General features: G+C 42.5%; 1 protein-coding gene across 1 annotated transcript in view; it reads right to left on the bottom strand.

Annotated features, from left to right (window-relative positions):
* Positions 1-18151, bottom strand: part of LOC122551042 (cilium assembly protein DZIP1-like) — a 191868-nt gene that overhangs the window by 76190 nt on the left and 97527 nt on the right. Inside the window, exon 8 of the mRNA XM_087988540.1 lies at positions 7532-7675. Within this exon, the coding sequence (XP_087844666.1) occupies positions 7532-7675 (144 nt within the window). The remainder of the gene's footprint in view (positions 1-7531; positions 7676-18151) is intronic.

The following is an 18151-nucleotide window of genomic DNA, read 5'->3' as shown; positions in this document are numbered from 1 at the left end:
ACAATTTGTGCCTGTGAGGAACTACATGCATAAATACTCAAGACCCTATTTTATGCAGACACAAGGAATTTGTAGACACATTGTATAGAGACAGCAAATCACTGCTACATACTTATGGCAACCCTGTGACCAATCAGAACCCACTTGTCTGGTCTGAGAATTAAGACTGACTGTTAACTTTTCTTGTTCTGACTCCATGCCTAACAAATCACCATCCTCTTGCTGGATATCGGAGTGCGTCTCGGAAAATTAACAAACAGCAAAATTCACATATAAAAGAGACCTAAGGGGTAACTTATTCATGCAAAGGGTGGTATGTGTATGGAATGAGCTGCCAGAGGAAGTGGTGGAGGCTAGTACAATTGCAACATTTAAAAGGCATTTGGATGAGTAAATGAATAGGAAGGGTTTCGAAGGATCTGGGCCAAGTGCTAGCAGGTGTGAATAGATTCGGTTATATCTGGTTGGCATGGACGGGTTTGACCGAAGGGTCTATTTCCGTGCTGTACATCTCTATGACTCTAAATGGTGCCTTTCTTTTTTAGAAAGGGTCCTCTTTCTTGCATCTTGGCTCTGACGAGTGCAAAGCAAACAGCTTCAACTTTCCAACCTCCTTTAAACAAGCTTTAAGCAATTTTTAATACTAAATCATGCATATCCAATCCTCTCAATGAAACCCTCCAATCGTGGAATCAGATATGAATCCACAGTTGTCACTACGGAGGAACCTCGATTATCCGAACAAGATGGGCTGGTACTATCTCGTTCGGATAATTGATTATTCAGTTAATCGATTTCCTCTGGGACTCCGAGTTTTCTGTGAAGTCTGCTCCCTGTTCAGGAGACTAGGCAAAAGCATACCGCGCGTGAGATCCCCTTTGGCTAATCAAAAATTCGGATAATTGAGGTTCCTCTGTATATTGAATTTATGATGATTAATACAGGTCGTTCTACTATAATGCATGTTTCTTTAACACAAATTCAAGCGATTGACAAATTGGTGACACTGTTTCTAAAGCGCAAACTTTTAAAACTTGTGTTGGCTGTAACATCATCAACACTTTAAACGCTGTTTCTTAAACACGATTTTTCTATAATGCTGGGTTGCTCAAGAACGCAACCATTGCATTATAGAAGAACTACCTGTACATAATACTTGTGTGCAATCTAGTTTTGGAATCATCATAACAGTTAGCTCCAGCTACTGTGACTCGTTTCAGTGTCTGTTTTATCTCGCACTTGAAGTATAATTCCTCTGAGTTCAGTCTGTAAGCCTATTGTTTTCTGGGCAACGCATCCCTTATATTAACATCATGTATAGCTAAAACATCTTTCCTGGCCTACTGACACAAATTAATTAATGAGTCTGTAATAACTTTCATAATTGCAACATTTTGACAAATAATATCAGCTGGAACATTTGCCAGGAAATAGCACAATATTCTGTCTAGCATTGTTTTTCCAATTTGATTACTGGAGGGTTCAACTTCGACATTTTAATTTCTGATTCATTTTCAAGTTGTTCTGAAATTCTAATTTTATGTTGAAAAGTGTGGCGCTGGAGCAGTATGAGAATTGACATTTCTGGCACAAGTCCTTCATTTCTAATTTTATTGTCTATTTCTTCCATGACTGTAAAAACACTTCTGTTCTGACTATCTTCTCCATCATTGAATTGCTTTAACATATTAACTGACACACTCACTGATTTGTTTTCTCCTCTCTGGACTACACATAATCTTCACCATTAAGTTTCTGTTTGATTTGATGAGGTTCAGTGAACATGTAATGGTTCTCCAAGGGTAGGTAACAGTATTTGCACTTTGTCTGTAGCAAGTGAATTTATAGCTTTGACCTTTTTCTCTGCTCTACTTTTTATTGTTTGTTAAATGTTTTTTTTTTGACCAACTCATACTTTGGTTACTTTATTTTGGAAATTTTACATATAGGTCAAAAGTGAACTTTGGTATTATAGATTTTTATTTTCATTAATTTAAGGAATCCTCTCACCTCAGTTTATCAGTTCAAAAGGAATTAATTTTGTGTACTCATCCAGGGCATCCTTCATGGCAAATACTAACAGGGAGATTTCTTTATCCCAAAAACAATTATCCCAAAAACAATTTGGACAAAGGAATTGGATGCAATATCTCCAAATTTGCAGATGACAGTAAGCTGGGTGGCAGTGTACACTGTGAGGCGGATGCTAACAGATTTGTACAGTCTGGCTGAGTGGGCAAATGCTTGGCAAATGCAATATTATGTGGTTAAATGTGAAGTCATCCATTTTGGTGACAAGAACAGGAAGGAACATGGTTAGCTGAATGTGGCTGTTTCAGAAAAGCTGAGGTACAACGAGACCTAGATGTTATGGTAGAGCAGTCGCTGAAGGTTGGCATGCAGATGCAGCAGGTGGTGAGGAAAGCTAATGGCATACTGGCCTTCATAATGACAGGATTTGAGTAAAGGAGTAGAGATGTCTTGCTGCAGTTACACAGGGCCTTGGTGAAGCCACCCCTCGAGTGTTGAGTATAGTTTTAGTCTCCTGGTCTGAGGAAGGGCATGATTGCTATTGAGAGAGTCGAAGAGTGTAGTGCTGAAAAGCACAGCCAGTCAGGCAGCATCCAAGGAGCAGGAGAGTTGATGTTTCATAAGGAATGAGGTTTGTGGCCTAAGGGGGCTGAGAGATAAATAGAAGGGGGGGGGTGGGGCTGGGGGAAGGTAGCTGAGAATATGTGATAGGTAGATGAAGGTGGGAGTGAAGGTAGCAAGTCAGAGAGGAGGGTGAAGCGGATAGGTGGAAGATAAGACCATAAGACATAGGAGCGGAAGTAAGGCCATTCGGCCCATCGAGTCCACTCCGCCATTCAATCATGGCTGATGGGCATTTCAACTCCACTTACCCGCATTCTCCCCGTAGCCCTTAATTCCTTGTGACATCAAGAATTTATCAATTTCCGCCTTGAAGACATTTAGCGTCCCAGCCTCCACTGCACTCTGTTGGCAATTAATTCCACAGACCCACCACTCTCTGGCTGAAGAAATGTCTCCGCATTTCTGTTCTGAATTTACCCCCTCTTATTCTAAGGCTGTGTCCACGGGTCCTAGTCTCCTCACCTAAAGGAAACAATTTCCTAGCGTCCACCCTCTCCAAGCCATGTATTATCTTGTAAGTTTCTATTAGATCTCCCCTTAATCTTCTAAACTCCAATGAATACAATCCCAGGATCCTCAGCCGTTCCTCATATGTTAGACCTACCATTCCAGGGATCATCCATGTGAATCTCCGCTGGACACGCTCCAGTGCCAGTATGTCCTTCCTGAGGTGTGGGGACCAAAACTGGACACAGTACTCCAAATGGGGCCTAACCAGAGCTTTATAAAGTCTCAGTAGCACAACAGTGCTTTTATATTCCAACCCTCTTGAGATAATGGACAACATTGCATTCGCTTTCTTAATCACGGACTCAACCTGCATGTTTACCTTTAGAGAATCCTCAACTAGCACTCACAGATCCCTCTGTACTTTGGCTTTACGAATTTTCTCACCGTTTAGAAAGTAATCCATGCTTCTATTCTTTTTTCCAAAGTGCAAGACCTCGCATTTGCTCACATTCCATCAGCCATTTCCTGGACTCCTTCAAACTGTCTAGGTCCTTCTGCAGCCTCCCCACTTCCTCAGTACTACATGCCTGTCCACCTAACTTTGTATCATCAGCAAACTTCGCTAGAATGCCCCCAGTCCCTTCATCCAGATCATTAATATGTAATGTGAAGATGGAGAGGTCCAGAGGGTAGTACCAAGTTGGAAGGTTGGATCTGGGATAAGATGGGGGGGGGGGGGGGGAGGTAAATCAGGAGACGGGTGAAATCCATGTTGATCCCGCGTGGCTGCAGGGTCCCAAGGTGGAAGATGAGGCGTGCTTCCTCTAGGCGTCAGGTAGTAAGGATTTGGCGGTGGACGAGGCCCAGGACTTGCATGTCCTTGGCAGAGTGGGAGGGGGCATTAAAGAGCTCGGCAATGGGGCAGCGGGGTTGTTTTGTGTGCGTGTCCTGGAGATGTTCTCTGAAACATTCTGCAAGTTGTTGTCCTGTCTCCCTAATGTACAGGAGACCACATCAGGAGCAACAGACACAGTAGTTGACGTGTATAGAGGTGGTTCACCAGACTAAGTCCTAGTATGACAGGACTGACATATGAAGAAAGGTGAGATTGACTGAGCTTGTACTCAGTAGAATATAAAGGCATGTGGGGGAGATCTCATAGAAACTTCTAAAATCCTGATGGGACTGGACAGGCCGGATGTGGGAAGAACGTTCCCAATGTTGGGGAGGTCCAGAAACAAGGGTTCATAGTCTAAGAATAAGGGGTAAACTATTCAGGATTGAGATGAGGAAGAACTTCTTCACTCAGAGTTGTGAACCCATAGAATTCTCTCCTGCAGAAAGCTGTTGGGGTCAGTTCATTAGATATATTCAAGAGGAATCTAGATATGACCCTTGCAGCTAAAGAGATCAAGAGATATGAAGAGAAAGTGGAAAAGGGGTACTGAAATCAGCCATGATTATATTGAATGGTGGTGCAGGCTTAAAGGGCCAAATGGTCTACTCTTGCACCTGTTCTCTATATTTCTATGGTTAAAACCAGGAGTGGGAATTAGTAGCTTTTAACAATTATAGATGATTCAATAAAATAAAAATAACATTTTTTTAGGTTCTATTATTGCAAAAACTGAGTGGAAAAGTTAGTCCTTTTGTTTACAAGATATGGGTTACCCAAAGAAATAGAATCAGAAGAAGATTGAACTTTTATGTTAGAAATAGTTAAACAAATGATAAATAATTTGGGGATAAAGCAACTGTACACCTTTAAATTTATTATCTACAACATTGTAAAGATGACATCAAAGTTAAAGACTATGATTCCAACTTATTGTCAGTTACAATTTAATGTATATTGTGAATAGCAGGGGTCCCAGCACTGAACCCTGCAGCAAACCATTCTGAAAATGACTTGTTTATTCTAACTCTCTGCTTAGAACATAGAACATAGAAGAATACAGCGCAGTACAGGCCCTTTGGCCCTCGATGTTGCGCCGATCCAAGCCCACCTAACCTATACTAACCCACTATCCTCCATATACCTATCCAATGCCCGCTTAAATGCCCATAAAGAGGGAGAGTCCACCACTGCTACTGGCAGGGCATTCCATGAACTTACGACTCGCTGAGTGAAGAACCTACCCCTAACTTCAGTCCTATATCTACCCCCCCTTAATTTAAAGCTATGCCCCCTTGTAATACCCGACTCCATACGCGGGAAAAGGTTCACACTGTCAACCCTATCTAACCCCCTAATCATCTTGTACACCTCAATCAAGTCACCCCTAAACCTTCTTTTCTCTAATGAAAACAGCCCCAAGTGTCTCAGTCTTTCCTCATACGATCTTCCTTCCATACCAGGCAACATCCTGCTTCCTGTCTGCCAACCAGTTCTCTAACCATGTCAATACTTTACCTCCGATACTATGATCTTTAATCTTCCTTACTAATCTCTTGAGCGGAATCTTATCAAAAGCCTTTTGAAAGTCCAGATACACAACATCTACTGATTCACCCTTGTTCACTCTACTGGTCACATCCTCAAAAAAATTGAGATTTTAAGTCTTAGACAATTTATTAAGGTCCTGATAAGTTTTTTGAAAGCTGGTGTCAGAATTAAAGGTGCAGGTTTAATTAATATTCAGTGTTCCCACCCTACCTGGTATGCGTGGCAAAATTTCATATGAATCCTGTCCAATAAAAACATTTTAGTATTTTAGCATTTACTTGATACTTGTTATTATAATTTTGTGAGCTTCTCATTTTGTTACAATATTCAGATATACTTCTTCTATATCTTATCCGCTGGTATTTGAGGTAGCCTCCACTTCCTCCTTAGCATTTTGTCTATTAAACAATAACATTCAGGTATTGATTCTGATTAAGTTTTCGAATAGAATTTGATACAGCAGTAGCATTGTATTAAAGATGACAGGCTAAACATCAGCCTCATCTTCTTTACATAATTTCATAAGACAATCAGATGTAAGGGCAGAGTCAGCTATTCAGCCCATCAAGTCTGCTCCACCATTCAATGAGGTCATGGCTGATCTGATCCTCCTGAACTCCACTTTCCTTCCTTTACCCTCTAATCGTTGATTCCCTTACTGATTAAAATTTGACAGTCTCAGCATTCATTCATCTTCATTCACTCTTACCTTAATTATTTTTACAGACAATATCTAAAGTAGTGTCGAGTAACTGATTGTCCATATCATCTTTTTTAATAAGTTTCTTTTCTTCCCGTTACAACAAAATCGGGTAACATTTTGGGATGTTTCACTTGGACCACGTCAAGTTCTTCTACTTCTAATGGTTGTTCCAACAGCTTTGATGAGGCCAATGTTTTTGAAGCAGTCAGGTTTTCCCCAAAATAAAATCAATGTAATTTATAGACGTTTATTGCACTATTCTAACTGCAACTTCTTCATTGACAAGATCACTTTTAATCCAATTCTATACAAACTGCTTAATTTGCAATCTTTGTTGAATCTCCTTGTAACCAGTGGTCCAGGCGGATTACTTTTGAATTGTATGGCTTGCAAGGCAAATTCAGAAGAAAAGTAAGAGTCATCCTCATTTTGCAGATGAGACCAAGAAGCAGATTTCCTTTCCAAAAGGACATCAATGACCCAGATTTTGTTTTTGACAATGATTATCATGGTCACCATTACTGAGACTAGGTTTACATACTGGATTTATTAATGAATTTAAATTGCTACAGCTGTCATCATGCAATTTGTTGACCAACCATTACCGGCATGGTGGCACAGTGGTTAGCACTGCTGCCTTACAGCGCCAGAGACACGGGTTCAATTCCCGGCTCGGGCAACTGTCTGTGTGGAGTTTGCACGTTCTCTGCGTGGGTTTCCTCCGGGTGCTCTGGTTTCTTCCTACAATCCAAAGATGCGCAGTTTAGGTGAATTGGCCATGCTAAGTTGCCTGTAGTGTTAGGTGAAGGGGTAAATGTAGAGGAATGGGTCTGGATGGGTTGCTCTTCAGAGGGTCGGTGTAGACTTGTTGGGCTGAAGGGCCTGTTTCCACACTGGAAGTAATCTAATCTAAAGATATTCTAAAACCCTCTGGATAATTAGTCCAGTGACATTATAACTACACAATGCTGCCCCATGATCACCAAAAGATGACTCATGTTTCTATCAATCAATTTAACAAAATAACATCTTTTCTACCTTATAATCCAGGGGAAAATAATTTATTAACAAACACTGTGTTAGTACTTCTGCATAAACATCCTGTGTGAATATACTATGGCTTGAATCTCAACACCTAAAAAAAATCTCCCTTTTGAGGACAAGTGGATAGAATGTCTTGAACAATGGCTTAATAACTTATGCCAAGCATTTTATGCTATTATAGTCTTCAAAGATTAATCATTATGATGGCAATCCATGTGACTAGATTAGCATACCTGCTTTTCCAAAATATTTTTAAGATCCTTCACTTCCTGTTGGTATCGTCGGCTTTCCTCCTGAATGTTGTGTTCATGTTCATTTTTCAAAGCTCCAAGACTAGATTTAAGCTGCATGCTTGTATGCTTTATTTGCAAAAGTTCCTTAAAAGGGTATGTAATAAACATAAAATTAGCATTTAATTAACACAAACATGTGCAACCTTCTGGATTTTGGGATCAGTAGTGAATGATCAGCATTCTCACTTTCATACAGAGCTTTTCCCCTGCACCTTTCACTGAACAGGGTACTGAAACAGTACAAATCTCTAAAGGGGATCTGGTTCCTGAGTGAACAGGGGTCAATCGACAATATGTTGCCTCAAACAAACTTAAAGTATCTGCTAAGCCAGGCAACCTAAACTAGAAAGCTTCAATTAGATGATTTAATTTAATGTCATGCCATGCACTTAATTGGAATAAAACAAAGACTAAGAAAAATAGAAAGGACACAATTTGTCCGTCCTTAGAGGTGGAGGAGAGAAAAAGAAACAAATGGATGAGGTGGTCCTGGAGAGAAACTCACTCCTTCTTATCACTCGGTAATGAGTTGCTGGATTAGAACTTGCATGACTCCCCAGCAACGAAAATCCTTAAGTAATCAATTAACAGCTATTTAAGAGCTTTAACTTGTCACTTCTCCCATCACCTGTCTTCTGTTTCTGGACTTGTTTCTGGACTTACTTGCAAGCACGCTAAGTATTAATAAAAGGGAACCAGAAAATGTAATTTATTCAGATTGTCAGAAGGCATTTGCTAAACTACGATATTAAAGGTTATTACACAATTACTTGAATACAGGAGGCCTGACAGGTAAGGTAGAGAACTTAAGGTAGAGGTTATTACACATTTATTTGAATACAAGAGGCCTGACAGGTAAGGTAGAGAACTTAAGGTACCTGAACTTAAGGTATGGCTGAAAACATGAGACTGAGATATCATAACTATTATAGAAATGTGGGTTGAAAATGTGTTGCTGGAAAAGCGCAGCAGGTCAGGCAGCATCCACGGAACAGGAGAATCGACATTTCGGGCATAAGCATCCTATTATAGAAATGTGGCTCAGGGATGGACAGGACTGAGAGCTTAATGTTCCAGGGTATATACACTACAGGAATGATAAAAAGAGAGGCAAGAAAGGTAAAGGAATGGCGTTTTTGGATAGGAATAACATTATAGCTGTACTTAGGGAGGATCATCCATTGAAGTATATGAGTGGAACTGAGAAATAACATAGGGATGATCATCTTGTTGCGACTGTATTATAGGCTTCCCTACAGTCGGCCGGAAATTGTGAAGCAAATATGTAAGGAGATCTCAGATATATATAACAATAATAGGGTTATAATGGTAGAGGATTTTAATGTTCCAAGCATAGTTTGGGACAGCCACAGCGTTAAGGGCTTGGATGGTGAGTAATTAGGAATTAACACTCTTATTCAATATGCGAACATACTTACTAAAGAAGGATCAATACATGACCTTCTGTTGGGAAATAAGGCAGGGAAGGTGACTGAGGTGTTAGTGGGTGAGTATTTAGGGACAAATGATCATCATTCTATTAGCTTTAAATTAGAACATAGATCACAGAGATCCAACTTTTTTCATAAACCACGGCTCCCTCGCTCAACCATTTCCTCCCTGCCTGAGAGGTACATACTTATCAAGCACTCACAGTAGCTGTTTCTTGAATAAGCTCCACATTTCAAATTGTGTCCATCCCCTGCAGTTTCCTAAACCTTGCTAATCACATCATAATTGCCTTTCCCCCGGCAATAACTCTTGCCTTGTTTTATATACCTATCCCTTTCCATCGCTAAAGTAAACATAACCGAATTGTGGTCACTATCACCAAACTGCTCACCTACCTCCAAATCTAACACCTGGCTAGGTTCATTACCCACTACCAAATCTAATGTGGCTTTGCTCCTTGTTGGCCTGTCTACACCTTGTGTCAAGAAACCATCCTACACACACTGGACAAAAACTGACCCATCTAAAGTACTTGAACTATCGTATTTCCAGTCAATAATTGGAAAGTTAAAGCCCTCATAACAACTACCTTATTATTCTTGTTCCTATCCATAATCATCTTTGCTATCTTTTCCCCTACATCACTGGAACTATTCGGAAGCCCATAGAAAACTCCCAACAGGGTGACCTCTGCTTTCCTGTTTCTAACCTCTGCCCATACTACCTCAGTTGACGGGTCCTCAAACATCCTTTCGCCATCGTAATACTGTCCTTGACTAACAATGCCACACCTCCCCCTCTTTTACCATCTTCTTTGTTCTTACTGAAACATCTAAATCTTGGAACCCACAACAATCACTCCTGTCCCTGCTTTATCCATGTTTCTGAAATGGCCACAACATTGAAGTCCCAGGTACCAACCCATGCTGCAAGTTCACCTACCTCATTCCGGATGCTCCTGGCATTGAAATAAACACAATAAAAACCATCTTCCTGCCTGCCAGTTAACTCTTGCGACCTTGAAACCTCATTTCTGACCTCACTACTCTCAACCTCTTGGACACTGGAACAACAATTTAGGTTCCCATCCCCCTGCTGAATTAGTTTAAACAGTCCCGAAGAACATTCGCAAATTTCCTCCCCAAGATATTGGTACCCCTCTGGTTCAGGTGTAGACCATTCTGTTGGTACAGGTCCCACCTACCCCAGAATGAGCCGCAATTATCCAGGTATCTGAAACCTTCCATCCTGCACCATTCCTGTAGCCATGTGTTCAACTCCTCTCTCTCCATATTCCTTGTGTCGCTAGAATGTCACAGGCAACAAACCAGAGTCATAGAGATGCACAACATGAAAACAACTTTGGTCCAACTAGTCTATGCTGACCAAATATCCCAGCTAAATCGAGTCATTTTAGCCAGCACTTGGCCCATATCCCTTTAAACCCTTCCTATGCATATACCCATCCAGATGCCTATTAAATGCTGCAATTGTACCAGCCTCCACCACTTCATCTGGCAACTCATTCCATACACGTACCACCCTCTGCGTGAAAAAGTTGCCTCTTAGGTTCCTTTTATATCTTTCCCATCTCACCCGAAACCTATGCCCTCTAGTTCTGGACTCTCCCACCACAGAGAAAAGATTTTGTCTATTTATCCTATCCATGCCCCTCATGATTTTATAAACCTCTATAAGGTAACCCCTCAGCCTTCGGTGCTCCAGGGAAAACAGCTCAGCCTATTCAGCCGCTCCCTATAGCTCAAATCCCCCAACCCTGGCAACATCCTTGTAAATCTTTTCTGAACCCTTTCAAGTTTCACAACATTCTTCTGATAGGAAAGAGACCATAATTGCACGCAATATTCCAACAGTGGCCTAACCAATGTCCTGTGCAGCCGCAACATGATCTCCCAACTCCTATACTCAATGCTCTGACCAAGAAAGAAAAGCATACCAAACGCCTTCTTCACTATCCTATCTACCTGCGACTCCACTTTCAAGGAGCTGTGAACCTGCACTCCAAGATCGCTTTATTCAGCAACAGTTCCCAGAATCTTCTCATTAAGTGTATAAGTCCTGCTCTGATTTGCTTTCCCAAAATGCAGTGTTTCACATTTATCTGAATTAAACTCCATCTTCCACTCCTCAGCCCATTGGCTTATCTGATCAAGATGATCAAGGGAACCCTCCAACCGCAGGGGATGAACTTGGACTTCACCAGTTTCTTCATCCCCCCTCCCCCCACCTTGTCTCAGCCGGATCCCTCCAGCCCGGCACCGCCTTCCTGACCTGCAGTCTTCTTCTTGACCTCTCCGCCTCCATCCTACTCCGACCTATCACCCTCACCTTGACCTCTTTCCACCTATCACTTTTCATTTCTCCTCATCTGATCAAGATCCCATTATAATCTGAGGTCATCTTTTTCGTTGTCCACTACACTTCCAATTTTGGTGTCATCTGCAAACTTACTAACCTCCTACGTTCATATCCAAATCATTTATATAAATGGTGAAAAGTAGTGGACCCAACACCGATCCTTGTGGCACACCATTGTTCACAGGTCTCCAGTCTGAAAAGTAATCTTCCACCACCACCCTCTGTTTTCTACCTTCAAGCCAGTTCTATATCCAAATGGCTAGTTCACCCTGTATTCGATGAGATCTGACCTTGCTAACCTGTCTCCCATGGGGAACCTTGTTGAATGCCTTACTGGAGTCCAAATAGATGAAGGGTTTTTGCCCGAAACGTCGATTTTCCTGCTCCTCGAATGCTGCCTGACCTGCTGTGCATTTCCAGCACCACTGATCTAAACTCCATATAGATCATGTCCGTCTGCCCTCATCAAACCTCTTTGTCTGTTTGTTGTGGCACTAAGCTTCTACCCTCGCTCCCTGAATTTCTCCCTTAAATCCCTATTCCTTTTCCCACCTATGTCATTTGTACCTATGTGGACCAGGACTTGGGGCTCCCCCTCCCCCTCCCCCTTAAGGATCCCGAAAACATGATCTGAGACATCACGAACCCTGGCACCTGGGAGGCAACTCACCAACACAAGTCGCTCTTGTTCCCACAGAACCTCCCTTCTGTCCCCCTAACTATGGAGTCCCCACTTACTAGTGCTCTGCTGATCTCCCCATTTCCCTTCTGAGCAACAGGGACAGACGTTTTGCCAGAGACCTGTACCCTATGGCTTACCCCTGGTAAGTTGGTATACTTATTATTGAGGGTAATGGCCTCAAGGGTTCCCTGCACTGCCTGCCGGTTCCCTTTCCTTCACCTGACTGTAACCCATTTGCCTTTTTACTGCACCTGAGGTGTGATTACCTCCCTGTAACTCCTCTCAATAACCCCCTCTGCCTCCCGAATGATCCAAAGCTCATCCAGCTCCAGCTTCAGTTCCCTAACACTGTTTTCAAGGAGCAGGAGTTGGGTGCACTTCCCACAGATGAAGTCAGCAGGGACACAAGTAGTGACCCTTACCTCCAACATTCTGCAGGAATATTCAACTGCACTAACCGCCACTCCCACTAATCTAAATTCCCTCAGAGATTGTGGAAAAGTAAATAATTTTTTAAAATCTAGTTACCTTACCAATCTGGCACACAGAATATTTTGGTTAGAGCAGGAGGATGGGTGGGAGACACTACCTCAGTCGTGTTTCAGGTAACGCAACTACCCAAATATATTACTTCACTTACTTAGCAGTCCTGTGTCTGTTCCTGCTCAGCGTGTGCTCCACCTATTTATGAGCTAAGTTTGTAAATCAGTGTTTCTCAGCAACCTCTTGATTGATGCTCTCTCCCTTCCTGCTGCTGAAACAAAAATGCTTCTGTCTCTCACAATGCCATGCTGACTATTTCTAATCAAGCTATGCTTTTCCAAATAATCACAAATCCTGTCACTCAGAACCCCTTCCAATAATTTGACCACTACTGACGTAAGACTGACTTGTCTGTAATCCCAAAGTTGTTCCTATTCCCTTTCTTGGACAAGGGAATAGGGCTTGCCACCCTCCAGTCATCTGGTACTACTCCAGTGGACAGTGAGGACACAAAGATCATCGCCAAAGTCACAGCAATCTCTTCCCTCGCTTCTGTGGTAACTTTGGGTATATCCCTGGCCTAGGGGACTTATCTATCCTCATGTTTTTCCAAGTTTCCAGCACATCCTCCTTCTTAACATCAACTGTTCAAGTGTATCAGCCTCTTTCACGCTGTCCTCACAAATGACAAGGTACTCTCACTAGTGAATATCGAAGCAAAGTATTCATTAAGGACCTCTCTATCTCCTCTGACTCCAGGCACAAGTTCCCTCCACTATCCCTGATCCTTCTCACCCTCACTCTGGCCATCCTCTTGTTCCTTATGGGTTTTCCTTAAAAGTACCCTCCAAGGCTTTTTCATGCCCCCTTCTTACTCTTCTAAGTCCATTCTTCAGTTCCTTCCTGGCTACCTGGTAACCTTCTGGAGCACTGTCTGATCCTTGATTCTTCAATCTTAAATAAGCTTCCTTCTTCCTCTTGACGAGATGTTCCACATCTCTTGTCATCCAAGGTTCCTTCATCCTACCATCCCTTCCTTGCCTCAGTGGACAGACCTATCCAGCACTTGCAGCAAGTGCTCTCTAAACAACCTCCTCATTTCTGTCTTGTATTTCTCTGAGAATATCTGTTCCCAATTTATGCTCCATAGTTCCTGCCCAGTAGCATTTGTAATTCACCCTCCCTCAATTAAATACTTTTCCATCTGCTCCTATCCCTCTCCAAGACTATAGTAAAGGTCAGAGAGTTGTGCTTACTATCACCCCAATGCTCTCTCACCAAGAGATCTGATACCTGACCTATTACATAGCCAAGCACCAAATTCAATGGCCTCCCCTCTCATCAGCCTATCTACATACTGAGCTGGAAATGTGTTGCTGGAAAAGCGCAGCAGGTCAGGCAGCATCCAGGGAACAGGAGAATCGACGTTTCGGGCATAAGCCCTTCTTCTCCTGTTCCCTGGATGCTGCCTGACCTGCTGCGCTTTTCCAGCAACACATTTCCAGCTCTGATCTCCAGCATCTGCAGTCCTCACTTTCTCCTCAAAGATATCTACATACTGAGTCAGGAATCTTCCAGGACACACCTGACAAAGTCTGCTCCACCCAAACTATTTACACTCAGGATATTCCAATTAATATTAGGTAAGTTGAAATCATCCATGACAACAACCCTGTTACTTCTGCACCTTTCCAAAATCTGCCTCCTAATCTGCTCCTCCATGTCTATGTTGCTATTGGAGGGTTTACAGAAAATTGCCATTAAAAGTGACTGCTCCTTTCCTATTTCTGACTTCCACCCATAATGGCTCAAAAGACAAACCCTCCCCGACGACCTGCCTTTCTGCAGATGTTATGCTGTCCCTGGTAAGCAATGCCACTCCCCGACTCTTTTACTTCCCTCCCTGTTCCTTTTGAAACATCTAAACCCAAAACATCCAACAACCCTTCCTGGACCTGTGATATCCAAGTCTCCATAATGGCCACAACATTGTTGCTCCAAGTACTGATCCATGCTCTAAGTTCGTCTTATTTCTGACATTTCTTGGGTTAAAGTAGACACACTTCAACTATCACACTGACTGCAACTTTGCCCTATCAACTGTCTATCGTTCCTCACAGACTCTTTGCACGCTGTATTTGCCTGTTCACCAGCTGCCCCTATCCTCTGATCTGTAGGTCCAGTTCCCATTCCCCTGCCAAATTAATTTAAATCTTCCTGAGGAGCTCTAGCAAACTTAGGGATATTGCTATCCCTCCGTTCAGGTTTAACCCCTCCTCGTTATACAAGTCCCACCTTCCCCAGTACATATCCCAATGATCCTTCCCTCCTACACCAGCTCTGTGGCCACATGTTCAGCTGCACTTGCTCTCTGTTCCTAGCTTCACTAGCACGTGGCACCGGTAGCAATCCTGAGATTACTACTCTGCTCGCTCTGCCTTTTAGCTTGCAACCTGACTCCCTGTATTCACTTTTCAGGACATCATCCCTTTTCCTAGATATGTAATTAGTACTGATGTGTACCATGACTGCTGGCTATTCACCTTCCCCCTTAAGAATCCTATAGATTCCATCTGAGACATCCCCGACCCTTTGGGCCCAGGAGGCAACATACCATCTGGGAGTCTTGTTCACAACCATAGAATTTTCTGTCTGTTCCTCTAACCATTGCTTCTCCTATCACTATCACTATTCTCCCCCCTTCCCTTCTGATTCCAGAGCCCGACTCAGTGCCAGAGACCTGGCCTGACACTGTGAGCAGCCCCCACCCTCCCTCAACAGAATCCAAAGAGATATGTTAGTGAGGGGAATGGCCACAGGGGATCCCTCCACTGTTTACCTATTGCCTTTCCCTCTTCTGATGGTCACCCAGCTACCTTTCATCCTGTAACTTAGGTGTGACTGCCTCCCCTTAGTCCCTTTCTATCACTCTCAGCCTCCTGAATGATCTGAAGTTCATCCAGCTCTAGTTCCCTAACACAGTCTGTCAGGTACCGGAGTAGGGTGAACTTCTTACAGGTGAAGTCAGCAGGGACACTAGTGGGAGATCTTTACCGCCTACATCCTGCAAGAGGAGCATTCAACTGCGTTAGCTTCCATCCCCACTGCTCAAAATTGTTAAAAGAGATTTTTAAAAACCTCACCTTAACAATGCTCTTTTTTTCTGGTTAGAGGAGGGCAACGGTTGGGAGACACTGTCATGTTTAGGGTTTAGCCACTAGCCTTATATATTAGTTCACTTCCCTAGCAGATCCTGCGTCCACTCCCGTTCCAGTTCAACATTTGCTCTGCTGGTTCATGAAGCATTTAATATTCAAACTTACCCTCCTGGCCGGCCCCTGGCTCGTTCTCTCTCGACTCTTGCTGCTGAAAAGTTAGTTATGGAAAAGGAGAGAACTGACCTCAAAGTTAAAGTTCAATATTGGAGTAAGGCCAATTTTAAAGTATTAGACAGGAACTTTCAATAGTTGATTGATGAAGACTATTTGCTGGTAAAAGGACAATTGGAAAGTAGAAGGCCTTTAAAAATGAGATAATGGGAGTTAATAGACAGCATGTTCCTCTTAGTGTGTAGGGCAAAGATTGCTGGATGACCTGAAAAATTGAGGCTCTGATCAAGAAAAGTAAGGAAGCAGATGTCAAGCATAGATAGCTGAGATCAAGTGAATCCAACAGGAGTATAAGGGCAGCAGGAGTATACTCAAGTGTGCAATCATGGCAAAAAGGGGACATGAGATAGCTTTGGCAAATTGAGTTAAGTCGAATGCAAATACACTCTACAAGTACATTAAGGGCAAAAGAGTATCTAGGAAGAAAATAGGCCCCTTAGTGATCAGCAATGGCTGTCTATGTGTGGCTCCCCAAGAGATAGATGAGATACTAAATGAATGTTTTGCGTCAGTATTTACTATGGAGAAGTACATTTAAGCTAGGGAACTTGGGGAAATAAATAGCAATGTCTTGAAAAGAGTACATATTTCAGGAAGAGCTGGAGGTCTTAAAATGCATAAAGGTAGATCCCTAAGACATGATCAGGTTTTTCCTGGAACTTTGGAGGAAGCTAGGGAAGAGATTATTGGGCTCTTTATTGAGATATTTGTATAATCGACAGCCACAGATGAGGTGCTGGAAGAGTGGGGGTTGGCTCATGTGATGCTATTATTTAAGAAAGGCTGTAAGGAAAAGCCAGGGAACAATAGACCAGTGAGCCTTACAGAAATGGTGAGTAAGTTGTTGGAGAGGATTCCGAGGGACATGATTTACATACATTTGGAAAGGAAGAGAATGATTAGGTATAGTCGACATGCGTTGTGCATGGGAAATCATATTTCACTAACATGGTTGAGTTTTTGAAGAGCTGACAATGAGGGCAGAGCAGTAAACGTTGTCGACATGAACTTGAGCAAAGAATTTACAAGGTTCCGCATGGAAGTTTCTTTAGTAAGGTTAGATCACATGGGATCCGGGATAGCTAGTCAACTGGATTCAAAATTGGCTTGAAGGTAGGAGACAGAGGGTTGCTGCAGAAGGTTGCTTTTTGGACTGCAGACCTGTGACCAGCAGTGTGCCACATTGCTCAGTACTGGGTCCATTGCTTTTCATCATTATATCAATGATTTGGATAAGAATACAGGAGGCATGGTTACTAAATGTGTGGATGACACCAAAATTAGTGATAAACTGGACAGGGAAGATTATCTAAGTGTACAACAAGATTTTGATCAGCTGAGCCAATGGGCTGAGGAGTGGCAGAACTTAGATAAATGTGAGATGTTGCATTTTGGTAAGACAAACCAGGGTAGGAATTGCACTGTTAATGGCAGTACCTTGGGGTGTGTTGCCAGACAAAGAGATCTAGGTGTTCAGATACATAGGCCACTTTTAGAATAATGCGTACAATTTTGGTCACCCTTCTTTAAGAACGATGTTAAACTTGAGAAGGTACAGAAAAGATTTACAAGGATGGTGCTTGGACTGGAGGGTTTGTTATAGGGAGAGGTGGGGGCTTTCTCCCTAAAGCTCTGGAGGCTAAGCAGTAACTTTATAGAGATTTATAAAATGACGATGGGCATGGTGAATAGCCAAGCTCTTTGTCTTTGGGCAGTGGAGTCCAAAACTAGAGGGCATAGGGTTACGTTGAGTGGGGAAAGATTTAAAAAAGGCCTGGAGGTAGCTTTTTCACATAGAGATTGTGCATGTTTGGAACAAGCTGCCAGAAGAAGTGGTGGAGGTAGGTACAATTACAACATTCAAAGGCATCTGGATGTATATATGAATAGGAAGTGTTTCAAGGGATACGGGTCAAATGCTGACAAATGGGACTCGGTCAGGTTGGGATGTTCGATTTGTGCAGATGAATTGGATCAAATGGTCTGTTTCTGTGCTGTATGACTCTAAGATAGGAGATCCCAGTATTTAGGTATTAATTGAGGATAACAGAAGAAGCCAGAGAGTTGGCACTATTTTATTTCAGGTTGGAAAGAAGTAATTAGTGTGGTGCCATAAGGATCAGTCCAAGGGGTTCACTTATTTAAGATCTAAATTAATGGCTTAGAGGGGGCAAA

The sequence above is a fragment of the Chiloscyllium plagiosum genome, unplaced genomic scaffold (genome assembly GCF_037043375.1).
Source record: "Chiloscyllium plagiosum isolate Xiang-an unplaced genomic scaffold, Cpla_swu_hap1 HiC_scaffold_6, whole genome shotgun sequence".
Lineage (NCBI taxonomy): Eukaryota > Metazoa > Chordata > Chondrichthyes > Orectolobiformes > Hemiscylliidae > Chiloscyllium > Chiloscyllium plagiosum.
Note: the sequence above shows the minus strand (reverse complement) of the source record. Positions and strands in the feature narration are given on the sequence as shown.